This window comes from Lepisosteus platostomus, chromosome 14 (genome assembly GCF_059453375.1).
Source record: "Lepisosteus platostomus isolate fLepPlt1 chromosome 14, fLepPlt1.hap1, whole genome shotgun sequence".
NCBI classification, from domain to species: domain Eukaryota; kingdom Metazoa; phylum Chordata; class Actinopteri; order Semionotiformes; family Lepisosteidae; genus Lepisosteus; species Lepisosteus platostomus.
In genome coordinates this window covers 7,171,126-7,191,140 of record NC_142624.1, presented here as the reverse complement: position 1 = coordinate 7,191,140, position 20,015 = coordinate 7,171,126, and the positions used below count along the sequence as shown (strand labels likewise).

Here is a 20,015-nt window from a genome sequence, read left to right as displayed (position 1 = left end):
ATAGCCTTAAGGTAAAAAGACAGTTTCCATAGGTGGTTTAGAAATGAACAATTACTATAGGTTTAGAAATTAACATATATTTAACTCTGGTAACTTTAATTCGACATAAACTTAAACTGTAGTAGCACTGTCTTCAAAATGATTCTGGTTCAGAAACATTTGTGCCATACCGTGAGGATCAATATAATCATAATAATGCATTAAGAAGTATATACTGTACTATAAGTGTATGAAGAATCTTCTGTGATTGTATTCTGTTATTTTCAAAGATTTTAATCAAAACTGGACACATGCTGTCAAAAGATGGGAAAAGTGAATTTTGAGGGATTACATGAGGAAAAAAACATACTGTATATTCAAATTCAAAGAGGTCTTTGTTTGTTGTAAGTGGGAAATACTTTGTAATGACTTAACCCCTGTATAAATTCTATTATAATTCAGATCCTGGGTTACAATAAATCATTCATGTGTTTTGCTGTGGGTGTAGAACCTCATCCCAAAACATGCACTGGCGTAGTTGGTAAGCTGCCAGAAAAGAGCTGAGGGGGTTATAGGCTGAGATAAAGAGCAGCAATTGTAAGATGTTCAAGAAGATCCTGTGCGAGCTCACATATCCATACACTAACAAACAATTGTGTCAAAGGTTGTCGGAGACCATGTTATATATCTCTCTTGACAGAAACGCTATTTTATCACTGTTCAACCATAATGAAAATATCCATCCAATTAGTAAACTGACAAGGCAGGATATACTGTACAGTACATCGATGGGATGCCTAATCCATTGCAGACCACACACACCCACCCACACCAGTGCCAATTAACCTACCGGCTTTGGACTGTGGGAGGAAAGCAGTACATTTGAAGGAAACCTACAGGAACATGGGGAGAACAAACAAATTTCATGCAGGAGCCATCCCTGGAATGGAACCCAGCTCTGCAAGGCAGCTACGCTAACCACTGTGCCACACAATACTGAAAATATCTGGTATCACCCCGATAAGCTTAGGAGAACTTAAAGCCTCAAGTCCCTTACTTTTAGAATTGGAATTCAAAATGAAAACCAAAAGGTGCACATGTACAGTATATTTTTCTTCATAAATATCCATTCCAGGAGTAATTCAGTGTTGAAAAGACATTTCATCTGGAGTCAGGGAGAATTACAATTTTCCGAAGGTTTATGAACTAGGACCTTTTTTCTGGTTGGATAGCAGAAGGATGGGTGTCTTTGTGACAGGTCTTCAGTCGCATTATATGTCTAAGATTCCTGCTGCTGACTGCTCTCTGTGATGTGTTGATCTCATTATCTGTCACCCTTTTCAAGCTCAGTATGGTCTTGATCTGAGCCTTCAGGCTGGGTCTGGCATTCTAAGCAGAGGGTTTTCACTGGCAGACCTGCAAAACTGACTAGGAGACCTTATTTACCTCAGTGGACTAGCAAACAGGAAGTACTTCAGAGGAAGCAACTATGGCTCTGGTTCCTGCTAAAAAAAGAAATGACTTTTTTAATTTTTGAATTTCCTTTTCTGCTTAAGTCATAAAGATAGCTTTTTATAAAACTCTCAGAAAACTGACTATGGTTTATTGACCCCTTGAAGACCATGTATTCTGCAGCTTTTCCAGTCAATGAATACAAAATCAGATACATATATGAATTTGTTTTTACTTGAAGAGCCCTACAATACTCCCTGAATATATTGTTGAAGAATTTGGATCTTTGGTTCCTTTGCAAGACATTGTTTGATCTGGGATTTGATCACATCTGTGCTGACGTAAATTTATTAAATTAATACAAAATATGAATACAAACTGGAAAGATGATATCTTTATGTGTAGGACACACAATACAAAAGTGTATAGTACTTCAAAAACTTAAAAAAATATAAAAGCTTTTGCACTTAAAAAGGTAAAAAAAGATTTTTTATAATAATATATCAATATAACCTTAATAATTCATCAATAGTGATGTACATGTGCGAATAAATGTTTGCAATTTTCAAAGACGCTTATGAACAAAACTAGTATTTAAGAAGATAGTATGAAATTCTGTAATCTAGTTACATCAGCATAATGGTATTTACTGTAATATAACCAGATGCAAGTAAAATGCAACAAGAATGATTGAATATTTACAATTATCATTTTCTAAAAATTCATGCTTATGACATTCAGCTTAAGCATCCACCTGCAAACCCATCTGTGCATTGAAAAAAGGCAACAAAAAAAAAAAAAGAGAAAGACATCCACTCACACCCACTCAGAATCTCACATCCTGCCTCCTAGAGCCAAAGGTTTTGGTTATTTCTTAAACATCCGTTGATGTCTGTCCTGGATACTCTGATACAAATGTCATTAAAAAGAAATATCCCCATCAACAAACATAAGTGGTTAGGTGGGAGGTAACAACTGCAGGTCAACCCATACCCATAACACAAGAAGTCCGAGGATTATATTGTACATGGTCCTATATTACTTATTTGTGTAGCCTGCAAAACAAGAAAGCAAGCATTATATCTCAAAACAAGAAAAATAAAAGATTTTAGAAAACGTTTAAGCAGAACTACTGCAATATTTCGATTGCATTCACACCCCTAAGAAACAGAAAATGTGAAAATTTAAAAAAATTGTGTAACCTCTGATCTTAATTTAAATGAAGCCTAATGCCCAATGCAATCACTGACATCAGCGTTGCCCTTCATGTGAAAATCAAATCACAGGGCACTTTAGAATAAAAATACTGATAAAAATAATGACCAAAAGCCAGACATAAAAGCTGTGTTTTGAATCTATTTTAGCAATGTCATTACTGTATCCCTGATATAACGAGGAACAAAATTTCCCAGACAAAATGATGAAATATTAGGAGTAAATTGTGATATATTGGTGCATAAGTGTTTGATTTATTCTAATAATTTAGAACAAAAACTGTTACCGGCAACCAAGAAAGAATTCAGTGTATAGTTGAATGCATTTGTGCCTAAAAACAGTGGAAAACCATTTACAGATGTAAGCATTTTTAGTAGAAAATACCTATTCCAGTTACATGGACCTGTGACATAACATTAAATGATATACAGTATGGCGTTCAGTAGGAGTAGGAAAAAATGCTTTCAAACTAAGTACACATTCTTTACTTTGATATGGGTTGAACATAACTCATCTTTCTCCTGAGAGTCTGAACAATGGACAAATAATTGAATAATTTTGAAATTTGCTCAATGTACAGTCTGGTGTGGAATGCCTCCTCCTTCTCTTTACTCTGATAAACACTAGGAAGAGTGGTTTATTCTAGCAGTAATCTCAAAGATGTCTGCATTACATGCAGTAGTCCCTCAATAGTTCATTAGTAGTTCATTTTTAGGTTTCTTCAAATTGGGTAAAAGCGTGTAGGCATTATGAACTTATAGTTAAGGTCCCTATCTTTTTGCTGTGTAAAAAATGCTGTAATGAAACACCAGCCATCTAAAGTAGTATTGCTAACCTGTCCAAAGCATGGGGCATTTAAAAAACGTTTATCAATTACAATAATAGCATTAAAAGCTACATAAATATTTTCCACAAAATGTAAATGACTGATACCCCTCTGCTCTTTTTTTTTGTAAAAGTACAGTCTCTAAACCCACATGAAGTATTTCTTTCTAGTAGCATGGTGACCAAAACTGAGCATATTTCAAGTCAGTTCTAATTTATGCATTGCGTAATTTGACATTAGTTCAGGTGGGTAGCTGCGTCAGCATGCGTAGGCTGCAAAGGAACAGGTAATTCCATGCTCATAACAGGAGAAAAAAGAAACACAATGTTTTGATGGCAGGGTGAGCGCCCCCTGCTGGCCCCACTAACACCTCCAGTAGCAATCTTAGTTTTTCCCAGGAGGTCTCCCATCTAGGTACTGACCAGGCTCACACCTGCTGATCTTCAGTGGGCTGTCAGCTGTGAGTTGCAAGGTGATATGGCTGTTGGCTTTGATAGGGTGTTCCCTTGCCCCAGTCCTCCTTTCTTCTGCCCCGGAGGGAGCCTCTCTGGTCACTGACTGTCACTCTGTCCAAGGTAGCACCTGATTTCAGTTGGTACTGGGATCAGTTCAGAGCCCTCACTGCCTCTTCTGCCTGTGTTATACTTGAGGCCTAGGGCTATGGTGACATGTTTCCTCCTCTCTCTCCTACCCCTCCCCCCCCATTGACGTCCAACTGGTGCAGTGTAGGTCTTCAGAATTGAATACTATGCTTGTGAAGTTTGTGATTAATTCCCATTCTTTTTGGCACTGCCTCTATCTTCCACATGTTTGTCAAGACCTTGATTGTTTTTCTCACCTTTGCTGAACAACCCCATGTTTATGTCTCACTTCCATGTGCTGCCCTTTTAAGCAGGTGTTGCTAACTGCCATTAGGCGTGGGCTTGGGTCTTTTCCTCAGAGTGTTCCTTTAACTGTTCTGTTTTCCGTCAGCAATGACTATCCCATCCTTACTGTGCACTGGGAGTGTCTTCCTCCTTCAATTTCCTATGAGTTTGAATTGTTCTGTAGAGTGTTTCCATGTCCATTGTTACAAGCGCATCTTTTGCAGGTTTGATACTGTTCTCTACCCACATTGTGTGGTCATTTCTGGCATTATCCTTGACCAGATTATACTGGGCATTTTAATGGCTTAGAAGCTGCTGCTTGGCATCTTTTGAGTTTTGCTTGCAATCCCTTCCCCTTCTGTATGTTCCCTTGCCAAGTTCTGTCACTAATCTATTCCCCTTTCTTCTTTTGCCTGTGTGTCACATGCTTTTCGTGCACTTTTGTTAAAATCAACCCATTGTTTCTCCCTGTCTTGAATGCTGTTCTGAAGTGATAGTTGGCAGAACATGTTCATAGGAAAAACTATTTTGCTGTCATATTTCATCGCTGCTCCTGGACTTTTAGTTTTCTTTCATTTGATCTTGACTTTTGCAATGATTAGGTAACCGTTTCTGCCTGTATCAATAATAGGTTTTCAGTCCAGACTTCTCCATCTTCCTCCTATGATGATGTAATCTATTTGGTTCTTATATTGTCCATCTGGCAACCTCCAAGTGACCTCCAAGCGTTTTTCATTGTAAGGGAATATTGTGCCACTGATAATGATGTGATTGGGAGTGGTTAGCATTGCTGCTTCACAGTGCTGGGGCCCTGGGATTAATTCCTGGGGTGCTATCTGCATATTTGGCACACCAAATCTAACTTTGCACTGTTTGATGATTGATAGATAGCACCCCAAGTGCGTTAGACGTTAGTGAAACAATTGCTTCATTTAATCTGTTTTGCTAGTGTACTTCTTTGAATCTATGAAAGTATAATAACGTCTCTGAACATCGTTGACAATATTAATTTATGAGTAAGAAATAAATGAAAAATATAATATTCGTATATACCAGGTAGTGGTAGCTAAAAATAAAAGAATAAGTTCCGCAAAAGTATTCCATCTTTTTCATAAATATTTATGCCTCAAAGTAACCCAGTCACGTGCTTTATAATGTTTTGGGGTTTTAACTAGATTTGTTGTAATGGAAAAAGTGACGTGTTGGCTGCCCAGTGGTACAGTTCTCTCCTTTTTAAGGCGACAGGGTCCGGGTTAAAACACAGCCAATACAAAAGTTGTGCTGTTAACACATTCTCATTATTCATAAATGAAACCTTTCAAATCGATTTTTGTTTACACACGTTTTTTTCTGCCTTTTTTTCTTCGTAGTAGTTGATATAAAATAATTTTAATTCGGCTTCACCAAGGTTATTAAAGTGCCTTCTTGCATAGTACCTATTTCAGCTCAACCTTTCTCATTCAGCACCGGAGGGGTGTGTCTAGTGCTTTGGTGGTTGCCTTGTCTTCTGGCAGTGAGGGGAACTTGGGTGTGGGCTGAAGTCTTTTATCTGCAATCTCTTTCTTGTCTGAAGTCTAGGAGTATAGAAATCACTGCCTGCAATACACTGGATTTCAATACCCAAAGAGCTGACAATACTTTGGACAATAGGAGCTCCATTTAGAATTCCAAAAGGAAAAGAGTAAGGATTCACAGAGCCTCCCCTCAACTCAAGCGTTTGCATTCCATCCGTCAGGACACATTTGAAAGTGAAACCAATTTGAGATCTATAATAAGAAGTAAATTGATAAATGTAAGTGTGAGTGGGCAGAAAGCTAAACATTTGCCTATATGCTTATCATGTAAATTCACAAACTGATGCGTTTAAAAATAACCGAAACGCACGAACATGTGTGCGTGCGTCATGTTAACTGTCTTGTGTTATAATTTATTTCCTCCCTTATTGTGCTGATCCTTGAAGGAACCAAGTATAGCCCTTCCAAATGCATACTCAGCATCTTGACAGATTGTGTCCTTTGTGTCTCTTCAGGGTGTGAAACGTGTTTTGTTTTCTGACAAAGTCAGCAGTAAAGCCCTCTTTACACACACTGCGTTTGGTTGCTATCATCTGTGTATAAACACTCAGACTTTAATTTGTGTACATGGTCCAGTGGATCAAAACGAAGTCTGTGTTAACCTGAGAGGCTTCTTCACAATGTTTTAGACTGCATGGAGCTATTTTATAGTTTAACCACTACCTTTGACAAAAAGGAACTGGCAATTCAAATGTTTACTACTGATATTCTGTATAAGAAGTACTAAATTTGAGTGAGTTTCTTTCAAATCTCTGTTTTGTAAACGAAATCTACGCTTACTGTAGTTATTCAGTTATTGTTGAGTAGTTACCAGCACTCAGACCCCTTGTGTGGTGAGACTATGCAGCAAATTGTCCTTCAGTTTTTCTTTTTATCACATCCATTAAGAGGGCTAGGTGTTTTCCCATTTTTCTAGAGTCAAATTAGCGCCACTGATATCACAAACAATAGTCCAATTTGTGGATATTTTTGCAAGTCAAACTTAACCTTGGTTCATTCCAGATGTTTACAACATCCAAAGGAAAACAATCCAGATTGATTTAGAAAGCAATATACAGAAGCAAATATAATCTACTGCTCTTTTGATTTACCGACTGCTCTCCCAACAGCATCTGCTTCGGATCTAATATTTCTCTCTCTCTTTCTGTCTCTCACAGTGGCATGTTTGACGATGGGGTCCATATGTACCTAATTGAACCATTGCACCAGCAGCATTTTATAGTAAGTTCTCTTCTCATTCAGACGCTGCAGAGCAAATGTCTCTACCAAGTGAATAGCAGTTACAAATTCAATTGGAGCTAAATGGTCTGATTCCAGGACAAAAAGTAGGTTTGTGGAAGGGCATTGAGTTTTGACCTTTAGTGTCACTAATCACTAACCAGGTCTAAGATTTTTATTAAGTATTTGTCTTCAAAAATATTAACAGTTTTTTTTTACTTACAATATTTACAATTTACCTTTTTGGACATTATTTGGTCAAATTTGACAGTACTGTATATTCACATTGCCCTGTTAAAAAGCACCGGGACTTGTCATGAAAGGTAGATTAAGCAGTTATTCTCAAGTTACAGTAAGTAGCAATAACGAATCAATAATATGGAAAAAAGGGAAATATAAAGGAAACTCAATAGATGGATAGACTGCAGGGGAGAGTGCTAACACTGAAAGCAAAGAAAATATACAGTAAAAGTTATGTATTTTATTTAAATTACAATCATTGGCAGCCAGCCTGTCCAACAATGCAATCTCACATGTTGCTGTTATGAGTCAGTAACAAGGAGATATAGTGTGATTTGTCAGGCATAGGAACTGTTTTTTTTGGTCCAGCTCCTGATTTGAAGTTGTTAATTATTTTTTGGTCATCAACAAATAATCGTACTTGTTAAAGGTAAAGGCAAAAGACATTGAATTAAAATAGTGTATTTGATCGATTCCCCCTGTCCTGAAACGATCTGAGCCAAATTAACCTTACTTGTACCACACATGTTACTGTCACAAATGAAAATTGTTGGCACATTTCACTGCAATATTTCACAAAGCCGCAGCACATCCATCTGTTTTATTAACTGGTTTGTCGAGAACAAGGGAGCCAGAGCCTATCCCAGCATGCAACGGGTGCAAGGCAGGATACACCCTGGAGAGGACATCAGTCCACACACAGTCCAGGGCACACACAGCCACAAACACACTCACCCACACCAGTTTTCCCAGAAGCCAAGTAACATACCAGCATGACTTTGGTCTATGGGGGGAGACCAGAACACAGTGCTCTGGAGCTGCTAGGCAGCATTGCTAACCTCTGTTCTATCCCCCCCCCAAACAGTACCTATAGTATATGCTGTACATTAAAATAACATTTTGGAACATTTAATCAAAGAACATTAAGCTTTTTTTTGTAGATAACCCTGTACTGTAATTGTTTAATCATTTTTAATGATCTAATTTCAGTGTATGTAAGAAACGGGGTACTTTGATAGTATTGCCTTTTGTCTTGGTTACGTCAGTATCTTGTCTTGGTTACGTCAGTATCATGCCAGTAAACTTTACAATGAACTTCTAAAAAACATTGTCACCAAGGTCAGACAGATGGTAGTCTGTATAAATAAGCATCTTTGTCTGAAAATCACCAACCAACTTCCTAGTACAGCTAAAAAAAATGAAGTACATCGCAAAAAAAACCTGCTTTAATCCCTTTTGGTTGTTTGTTGCTGTGGTGTTTTAGGTGTCACATGAAAACTCATTTCAGTTTAGGAAAGATTTAATAGGAACACTTAGGAATCAAGAGATGAGGAGTCTTTTCCTTCCCCTTCCCATCGCTAAGGAAAGAAAAATGTTTTTAAAAGCATGTGATCCTGTGTGGTTTTGACTGGTAAAAACATCTCATTTCCTGTTATTAGTGTGGTTGTTTCTCTGTTTGGATTAGAAACACCAGAAGACGTTGAAGCAACATCTGAGGAAGGATTCCTCATTTTTAGAATGTTTTGTTCAGCATCATTCAGACCATAGACTGTATTTTTAATAACTACCAACAGAACTGACAGACCTGGGTTTAACTTCTTCCGAAGATACAGATGTAAAACATGTTTGAGTTACTTACTGTATTCAGTAGTACTGTACAGTTTATTAGAGTGTAAAACAATGGACTTCTATTAAAATAAATATATAGTCAGGAGATGTCACTGTAATTGTAATTTGATTGTAATCAACATACAAGCAATGCAGGTATAATTGTGAACTCAGTCTTCTGAGGGCACACGTTCTGCAATTAAAATGGCCTTTTAAAATAGAAATCTTCCTTGTTGACAAATGAAGTTGTCCGGAACATTATTTTACAATGACTTGGAGATCAGTGCATAGTCTATTGAGAAAATTGAGAAAAAATTACCTTTTGTACTAGGAATGCTAACTGATCAATGCAAACACAGTAGAAACATAGACCCAGGTGTTAAAAGTGTGTCACTATAGTACTTATTGGTGCCCTTATTCTTTTGCTCCAGAATATCTCTCTATTTTTATGTTTTACATGGTTTGTGATGTGTAGACCTTCCAAGTTCTCCATGTGTAAATTTAAGAAATAAATACTGTAGAAGTAGCATATACATAGCCACACATTGAAATTTAAATTACTGTGACTGTATTTAATGTCAGGATGATTTTAGAATACAACTTCTAAAATGTGAATGTTTTCCCTTTCAAATGCTTTTTAATAAGGATAAGGGTGAAGTAAGATTACATCTTGTGTGAGAATACTGCTGAAATAACATGCCTTTGGTTTTTCATGTAAAAAATGTATTTCCCTATTTCAGCTTTTTTCCCTTCCCCATAGGTCTGTGCGGAAATTAATCACACTGACAGCTGCATTAATCACACAGTGCCCAGATTTGAGTTTTGTTAAATATAGCAGATGTTGTAGTACGTATACAGACGTTTAGGTACTCTTCATCTATGACAATGCTTTCTTGTTACAGCACATTTGTTGTATCAATGTCAATGTTTTCAAAATAATGACATCTTTTGTTTTATTTTATTTTAATTATTTCATAATTGGTGATGAACTGTCAGTTCAGTTTGAGTTTTAGAACTTGCAGTACTTCATATGTGGCAAAATATATTTTGGAATCAAATTTAACTGTAGAATCTTTACTTTAACACTAGGTTTTCAAATGGCAGAAAATGTAAAGCTTGACATAATGAAATTCTGATACTGTTTTCCATTGCCCATGAGATGTTGTCAGTTGGTTTGTAACTCTTACAGTATGTGTTCTTACTAGAAGCCTGTTTGGTAACCCTTTTCAAGCAATTTTTAAAACCTGCATTCCAATTTTTTATCTTTAATACAATTATGCAGACATTGATTTTATCAAATATATTTAATTTAGTCTTAATAAGTTGTTTTTTTTCTTTTGCAGGACACAGCTGCTCGACCACATTCAATCAGAAGGAGCCTGAGCATCCAGTCAATAGAACAGTTCAATGACTCAGGTAACTCCAGATCCCCTCCAGGAATAGTAACCAATATAAACTCAAACGAGTCTCTCCATCGTTAAGCCTAATGAGTTATTCCACTAACCAATCACATAACCTTTGTGATGCCGTGTGGGAATGTGCCTCGGTTTATGTGTGTTTATTTTGATGCTTCACCTTTCACAAGATGGCGTGCAGATCCCGGTAAGTTGACAGACTCAACAATCACTGGAGCAGAATCAGCTGCTCGTCCTGCTCCAGACAGAATAAATAGAGTGCTGAGCAACTAGGAAGATGGGTGTGTATACAATGAGCTGATTTCCAGATGGAAGGCTATTCAGATCACCCCACTCCTTTTCCACACAGACTAGATTGGTCTCTTTGCAGGAGTTTACTTTCCTGTAAGGGTAAGAAGGAGCAGAATTGCAGTTGTATTTCACTAGAGTCGACGCAGTCCTGTTACTGACTGTTCTCCCCAGAGCTGATAGAAGACCTCTGCTATGTTATTTCACAAGTGCTGGTGAAGAACAGCCATGTTACTGAATTTTATGTTTCCCAGCACTGATAAAAGAACAGCACCTCTCTTGTGCTATTTCACCAGCTCTGCCGAAGAACAGACCTGTTGCTGAATATTACTTTTCAGCAGTGCTGATAAAAGAGTGGGGTGTTGCTGTTGAGATGTTTTTAAACACCCGGTGGCATTATGCGGGGGCGTGTTCAGTATTGGAGGCGGAGCCCTGGGTGAAGTCATCACCGCTGTTCTGGCTGCAAGAGGATCAGCCACAGCTGTGAGGGCTCTATAAAGGCACACTGGACTACCCCCGAAGGGACGAGCAGGGCCACCCCCGGAAGGGAAGGATCATTTCCCTGGCAGTCCCGGAGGGGGATTGTACCCACGTAAAGGCCATCATTCTTTCTCTTTTCTTTTCTTTTTGCCTGTCCCGTTGCGTATCTCCAATCCATGAGTTTGTATTTTGCTTTGGCCCTGCGCTCCCTGCTCTTCCAGACTGGACCCCGCTGAATAGGGAAGGTCCAGTCTAGTCACTGCTGTGCTAAGGGGCTTCTTTTTCCCAGGCTGGATCCCGTTGAATAGGATAAGCCCAGCCTTGATCTCGCGATGCACAGAGGGACACATTTCTTTTTGCTTTTTGTTCGTGTTTTTCTTGTTTTTTTGAGGTTCTTTTGGTGTTATTTGTGGTTCTTGCTAACCTCACACCGGTGCTTCCGTCCCTCAGTTAGGGGCGTTGACTTTACCGGTGCTCACCACATCTCTGCCCACTCCCGCCATGTTACCACCCCTGCTAATAAGAGCAGTACTGGCTGGGCAGGTTGTTATTTTCCCCTGCCATGAAATTTTGACATGTGACATCACACCTTATTATTAGAACCCTTTAGTAGTAGTGGTGGAACCACAGACTGGCTGATCCTCTTAGGCCAGGGACACAAAACCGTACTGGGACCCATGACTTGCCAACAGCTGAATCTAAAGCTACTGCTTTACCTTGTTGTGTTGCCAGCAGGAAATATTACCTTAAGTGGCACTAAGACAGCTTCCACCCCAGAGCTGTGTCAACGTTAACCTTTGGCCCCGTAATAAGATCTAACCCATGTGGGAAGATAACTTTTCCTCATCCCCTACCTGTCTTCCCTCAGAAACTGCTCTCCAGGAGTTGTCCAAACCAGCCCATCTAACCCTTACAATAGAGACCAAGGGGAACCTTTTAACTGTGATTTTAACGTAAAGAGACTGATATACCAGGTTCTCACAACTGTTGGTGATCTCTCTTGTGTGATCTTTACCTCTGATGTTACCTCTAACCTCTCTCATCTATTAACATTTAAATTAAGCCCATTCTTCTCAATTCCACCAGTATTTCAAACGAATTTTATTGCAGATCTTTTCTTGCTATTTGCTACAATGACTGAAATATACTCAGTACATAACCTTACATCAAGTACAAGTCATGCGCCTACTATATTCTGTCCATGATAAGCATTGTTATGTATCAAACAAATTAAGTTTTTTGGCATTTATATTCCATATTCCAGTTTATATTCCATTTACTAAAATTTCCAGCAACACAAGCACATCATTCAGGTTACTGTTATAAATTGAACATTCCAGTCAGAAGTGGCCATTTTTCCCAGAATGTAATGATCAGGAAGGAGAAAAGGGTTTTTTCAAGTGTCTCCTTGGAATAAGTTTTAAAATTATGCTATTGATGCAAAGATGTCTTTTTTGTCTTCAGTGAAATATGATGAATCAAACTAAATGAATACCTTCATATCTAGTTCATTCATTTTAAGTTTGGAACGATGTTCTGTAGTACAGTATCTCTTATCCAGGGATTTGTTTATACAGTACTTCTGGTAACGAAGGCCGAAACCTGATCATGAGCCAGCAAGCTGTTCGACATACTTCAGTTCAGTACAATTTGGAGGTCATAAGGATAGCTAGCTCAGCACATGAACGAAACTGCTGATACCGTCACTCTGTAAAAAGCTTTTCTATGAAGCATGTTACATTCTTTAAAAATATGCCCACTGCAATTTCCCCCACTGTCTTTTCAGTAGCAGGCACTGTGATGCCTGCAACAGTATTTTAAAATGGAGGGGTTACACTTTTTTGTCAAGTTTCGGTCACAGAATGTGTGTGTGTGCCTGAATCATTTGAAGAATCGCATCCAAATCCCTATAATTTGATTTACAAGTGTCACATGGCAGATGAATCAGAATGTGCCTTTCTTTTTTAATACCGAATTAGTGTTTCAAAAAATTATTTACAGCCCGAGGACAGAATGGTATCTGTAAGTCAGTGTTGTTCCTAACCTCTTTAAGAGGTAACGCTGTTACTATCTTTGTGATTTCATTAAAAATGGCAGCTGTGCAGCATTTTCTGAACACTCGACACCTATTAATGGAGAGTGACCTTCAGTTTGGCAAACACACACTTTTTTCAAAGAGCAGCCGAGCCATATGTTCCCGAAGGCTGAAAGGTTCTGCTTATAATATGCGCACAGCACCCAAGGGGCATCCTACAAGCTTTGATTGTAATGGTTTCATGCCTTTAAATTGTTCTGTCTTACTTAAATTAAGAGCCCGAGAGAGGTTCCAAATGAAAGGAGGCCTTTTCGACCATCAGCTCATTAGTTGCCAGTAGGTGATCGATTTAAGAGCGCCATTGTATTTTTTGTAATGTGCTAAGCAAAACTAGAAAAAATAAAGATGCCTTCGTAATAGTGCACTCTAAAATTTTAATATCCTGTCCCTAGTTCTAAGCTTTTAACTGTGTATCTTAACACTGCCTTATTGTTTCACTGTATTTTGTAGAAGATGTAATGGATGTCAACACGAACACCTCAATTTTTCATAAGCAGCTTCTTCACGTTTTCTGCTCGTTAACTTTGAATGTTATATGTCTGGTGTTTGCCCATTGTTGGAATTGCATCTGTCTTCTCAAATTTCATTTACGCCCCCAAGGTGTTTGTTAATTTTCTTATTCTGGTGTCATGTGGAAATTTCACATATAAGTTCAGTTCCTGGGGTGCTGTCTGTGTGGGGTTTGTATGTTCTCCCTGTGTTTGCGTGGGTTTCCTCTGTGTGCTCTAGTTTCCTCCCACAGACCTAAAGTAAGTCATGCTGGTGGGTTAATTGGTTTCTGGTAGAACTGGCCCTGGTGTGAGTGTGTGCGTGTCTGTGTGTCTGCCCTGTTAGGGAGTAGCTTCCTGTCCAGGGTGTACCCTGCCTCGTAACCATTTCCCATTCCTTGCCGGGATAGGCTCTGGCTGTTACAATGTAGGATGGATACAATATAGGTGAGTGGCTTTTTGTCCTAGCACAGTGTGCCCAAATAAAGAGATTGAATTTTGTGCATTCATGCTTCCGTTGGATAGACTATATTGAAAAACACCTTCTTATCTTATGGTGGTTATTGAGGCACACAGATAGCTTCCCGTATGATCTTTTGTGTGTCAGCAACTAGCAGAAAAGTTTTTGTTTTGACATTATAGGGCTGCACCTGCTCTGGTGCTCGTAAGACGGTAACTCAAGGCACTCAGAACTTGCCGTTCACCGAAATGTCAGGAGCTGATGGTATGGAATCAGAGGTGTGGTGATATGACAGAAGTCACGTAACATTTGAAAAGAGCCAACAGAGATGGAACATTTTAGACATGCATCGTGGGAGAGAAAACCTTAGTAGAAACTTTTCAAGGCAAGCAAAAAGGATAAAGATATGTCATTATATTTTTAAGTGTGGCAGAAAAGGAAGTCCCCTTTCAAAATCCTCTTCAGAAATTACTGCACGGCAAAGTTCCCTCCGTGCTGCGTACGATGGGAGGCTTTGGTATTTGTAGAACTGGTGTAGTCTGAACACTGATCTACAGTTACACGCTGATGTGACACCCTAAATACCTCCTGTATAGTAAACAAGTAAATGGTATATGGCACTGGAATTCTTTATTCAGTACATACTGTATCTTTTAAATAGTGGTAATCTTTTTAAACACAAGTTGTCTTTTAAAAACCACCTGTTTTTAAACAATGCCTTCCACATTCTCTCCTGTCCTGCTAATCCTGCCGTCATCTTGAAATTATCTACTGCTTGTGCCTGCGTTGCTGGAGGTGGGAGGGGGGTGTTGAAATGTGGAGGCAAGCGGTGCTGGTAATGCAGCTAATACAGTCAAACCCTTGTGTTGATCTACTACGAAGATAAGAACGGTTTACTAACGAGGCCTTTTGGCCCGTCTAAACAATTTCGGAGCTAGCACATAATTAATAATAATAATAATAATGATGATGATGATGCCTAACACTTATACAGTGCTTTTCTGGACACACCACTCAAAGCGCTTTACAGGTAATGGGGACTCCCCTCCACCACCACCAATTTGCAGCCCCCACCTGGAAGATGCGACGGCAGCCATAAGGCACCAGTATGCTCCCCACACAGCTGCTATCAGTGGGGAGGAGAACAGAGTGATGAAGCCAATTCATAGTGTAGATCAGGATTGTTAGGAGGCCATGATCGGTAAAGGCCAATGGGAAATTTGGCAATAAAACCGATTATAATTGATCCAAGGACTGTTTTTCCTGGAGGAAGCTGGGATACCTGCTTCAATAACATGGCTGAATATCTTGTTTCACACTGCCATAGCAGTGTTTGCAGCACATTATAATTTAGTCAATGAGCATTAGGCACACATCACAGTTTTGGAGTGTTAAATCAGGGATGTGGTAGAAATTCTGTATTTCCTATGCAAAGCTCTGTGTGTGTTATTTTATCACACCCGTTATATACTCTATCAAAGTTGTTTCAGAAAACCATGTGGTACAGTCTGGAGTCTTCAGTCTCCAAGACACAAATGAGGCTATTTTGAACTGCTTATTTATTATCTTTGATGTGTGATGAATTTACATTTGCTGTATTTCTGAGCCCCAGATAACGATCTTAAAAACGTTTCTAACTTAAACATTCTACAATTTGTTGTGTAAATTAGCTAGCAATGTTTTATTTATTTGTCAAATAAATGTGGCATCCACAGATTTGTCTACTTCTCTCCGCTAGGTGGAGGCAGATACTGTATAGTCAGGGAGGAGAACAGGTGTTAAGATTTCTGAATACAAAACATTGCTGCCCTCTAGTGACTGAAACAAGAGCACTTTCGCTGTGTGTTGCTGACAGCCCTGTGCTGGTTGTTCCACACAGGCTTTTAAGTGTGTCTATGAGGCCTGTATTGGGCATGCTTTGGAATACATCAGTACAAATGTCCCTCCATACTGTACATGGAGAAGACATCACTCCTGTGTTAGAAAGCTGCACTGAGAAGACTGACAGTGTGGCATTATGCAAACATTTTGGAGCATAAACAGTAACTGAATGTTCCAATTTTTAGGCTGAGATAGTTTATGCTTGCTTTCTGTTTTGCTGCATTCGTACTCTTTATCACCTCACCTTCTCACATTAGTGGTTTATGCCTCGACTGAAAAAAGACCTGAGGACTATTCTGAGTCTTCTGTGACTTATGTTGCAGTCAAAATGCAAATGGCTGTCCTTGTCAAATATATTGTGTTTATTGGCAACTGGACAGCATCCTAATCGCTCTGAGCCTATAAACCTTTGAAGTTGTTGCTGTTGTGTAGATCTGTTTTCTGCTGCTGGAAGTAATAACTGGTCTTAAAGAGGAGTCTGTATTAATCAATCCCCAAGGGTATAGGGTACTGAAAAGCCCCCAGCTGGAGTGGACTGGCCAGCAGCCAGGGCACTGGTAGTTCATGTTCCAATCCAGATGTCCACTGCTTAATGATGATGAGTGCAGTTCTTCTCATACTGGGATGAGATCAGAGCCAAACAGCGCTGTTCTGTAGTCAGTAGAGATTCTGTTCCTCCAAAAGGCAAGGCCTCCTTCCACTGGAAGACCATCCACATTCCAAGCGGATAACCAAATAATAGTGGCATGGCCAGGATTTTATATTTGGGGTGGCAGGGATGCCTATGGGGAGGGCATTTTTAATTGATATTATTTGCCTTCTAAAATAGGATGTACTACTAAAAGGTGTACTGCTATTCTTCTCTGTGCCATAACATATGATAATTTAAAATAACAGAACAAATGGTCATCTGAAAGGATTGTTATATAGCTCATTATTGTTTGCATGTGGTCTCTGTTGTTGCTTCCTCATGTCCACATTAGCTAATCGTGCATAAGTGACATTTATAAATAGTAAATCAGACAAAAACATCATGAGTACCACTATCAGAATCAAGCGTCTTGGTATCAGTGTGCAGGTATCAAGATCTGTTCATTCCTGGTGTTGAACCTTCCCTTCTCACCGACCGAGCTGTCAGCTTCTGCCTTCGCTCGAGCTGCGATGTCACGTCCCTGAGCCAACATTTTGTGCAGTTTTCTCTCAGCCACATGGGAACAAACAATTTGCCTCACATTTGCCAACACTCACCTTTTATCATACAGGCAATGGGTACACTCTTAACAAATCAGTTGCGTTTATTTTGCCACACGCACCAGTGCAATGAAATGTGTGGAGGACACATTGGAATTGTTTCCTGTTCTACGTTTTGTTTTGTTGGTAAACTTGAGGCAATGTGGGATTTTACGTAACGCTTACGGTGGGGTGGCAGCTGGGGTGACAGAGCCAAATTTAGGGATGATAATTGCCACTCTGTGCCACTCCTCTGGCTGCCCGAGCAATCCATGCATTGTATTTCGATAACATCTGGGTGTGGTTCTTTCCGTGTCATTAGAGGATATGGATCAGATGCTGTCCGATCTGCCTGACCTCACGTGGCTGAGAAGAAGGAAAAAGAGAGCAGTAAGTATCAGACTAACACAAATCCCCTCATAAACAAGAATGGCGATCACTCTAACAAATGTACAAGACCCGTTTTGGGGTTTATTGTTGTTTTGTTCACTAAAACGAGCTTAAATCCCACTGTTTTCTTGTAGCTTATTTTTAAATAAGTATGTTCTTAAAGTCTTGCTCATCCTCTGAACTCCCTTGTGCATTCTCCCCTTTGAAAGAAAGCTATGCAACACTGTAAGTATAAGTAAAGACATAGGGTTGCAGGTGATGAATTTCTATATTAGCTTCAATTCTTCATTTAATACATTTGCCGCTATAACAGTAATAGTCACTTTTTTTTTCTCATGTAAGTCATGTTGTATCTTTCAGTCTAATGATCAGATACTCATCTAGATTTTTAAATAATAAGAAATATAAAATACAAGAACTGGTGTATACCTTCTGGGTAACTTGTGGTTAATGTCCCAGTGGGACCAATTAGCATTTGCAATTTGTTAAATTGCTGTTTCATTTATGTTGGGTTTAACATAAATGGCAAACAACAACAGTGGATGCGTTTTTTTAACTAGTGTTCAACCAAACTGGTGTTTTCTTCGTAGGTACCCCGTAACGTATTTGAGGAAATGAAATATCTTGAAATCATGATAGTCATTGACCATAAGACGGTAAGTAGTATTTTTGTGCTCTATCAAAAGTCATCTTTCCTAAATATTAAGTGGTGAGCGTAAAATTCTCCAGTAATTCTGATTTTACGGTGAAGGTGATTTTGTTGATTTTAAATGATATGTTCCTTTCATCTTTTCAAATCGCTTTATCCAACTCAGTGTCACCCTATCCCTCAAGCAATGGGCGCAAGGCAGGGTTCACCCTGGACGGGGTGCCAGTCCATCTCGGGGCACACAGACGCACTCACACCAGGGCGAGTTTTTGCAGGAGCCAATTAACCTACCAGGATGGGTTTGGATTTTAGGTGAAAACCGGAGCACCCAACGGCAACCCACATGAACACAGGGAGAACCTTTGGTTTAATACGATTTTGCGGAACGTGTAAAACTCTTAGCTCTAAATGTGTTGTTGTAATGAGCATAATTAAACCAAAGGGAGATTATTACAGTAGTTTCAAGGAGACATTTACAGTGGAGGTCACCAAGCCATTCTTTATATTGTGAAATGTCTTAAAGAAAATGGTTGATCTGTAAAGCTGATTTAAATGTACTGGTTACACACAAAATGCGCCAGTGCTTCTTTCGGTAGTTCAGTCAACATTTAATTATGACGAAACAGGCTGACAGATATACTGTAAAGGGATAGCTTACCTAATACATTGGTGTTTGGAGTTCTCTTGCCTGTCCGAGGGCATAAGGTCAGTGCCGTCACAGCCCCCTTCACTAAGAATGAACCAGGGAGGCAGCTGCAAAGGTCAAGATGGACTGGAGGTTGGGGTGCTAGAAAAGATGTGTTAAGTTATGCCATGCTTCTGTACAGGAGAGTAGAAATGAGGGAGAATTTGACCTCCCCCTTAACTTCTGTTAAACAACTGCATGAATTCTAAACAGATCAAGAAAAAAAATCTGATTATGATGACATCTACAGTATAAATGATGGGCTTTGAATAATTATATTGGCCAGAGAAGTCTGTTTCGTTTGGATATGTGGTGGTTTTCTCGCAGTGCTGGCACCTTATGAGTTTTTTGGGATTGATTAAATAAATATTTTAAGTTTAGAGGCTGCCCAGTTTTTTCGAAACCAAATTTAAATACAGGTGCTTAAATTATTATAGGAAGCAATAGGAATTTAGGCACTTAAGCGTTTGGAATTAAGGGCCGATATTTTCAGTATAATAAAGTTAATTAAATCAAGTGTACAATTTAAGTTTAATGGGGAACATAACAAATTTGAACATGGTTTCAAACATTTCTGAAGGTGGTTTATGATCAAGAGGTGTTAATGTAATAGTATTATTCTTCTATATGAAAATGACTATTATTTTGCCATAGGGAAATAAAATTGTTATAAGCTATAAAAATCAAATATCTCATGTCCTTAAATTTTAATAGAATTAGGGCACAAAAAAGACATACACTGCCCACTGCCCAGTTGTACTGCACATAGAAATACTGGTACACATTTATAACGAAGTATTTATAGGGAATTAAATTATTTATATTTTATATTTTACATATAAACACAACTGCATGTTGTAGCATGGGAGAGAACTTTAAAAACCTATTAAGTATATTGTACGTCTTGTTTTATAACAACTGTTCACATATTCTGTCAGAAAAATCATAGAAGGACCATATATTTTTCATACATGTG

General features: G+C 38.8%; 1 protein-coding gene across 7 annotated transcripts in view; it reads left to right on the top strand.

Annotated features, from left to right (window-relative positions):
* Positions 1-20,015, top strand: part of adam23a (ADAM metallopeptidase domain 23a) — a 107,962-nt gene that overhangs the window by 47,412 nt on the left and 40,535 nt on the right. For all 7 annotated transcript variants that reach the window (XM_088606804.1, XM_088606808.1, XM_088606803.1 and 4 more), the window contains exons 6-9: positions 7,070-7,133; positions 10,322-10,394; positions 17,638-17,705; positions 18,296-18,361. In XM_088606804.1, the coding sequence (XP_088462930.1) occupies positions 7,070-7,133; positions 10,322-10,394; positions 17,638-17,705; positions 18,296-18,361 (271 nt within the window). The remainder of the gene's footprint in view (positions 1-7,069; positions 7,134-10,321; positions 10,395-17,637; positions 17,706-18,295; positions 18,362-20,015) is intronic.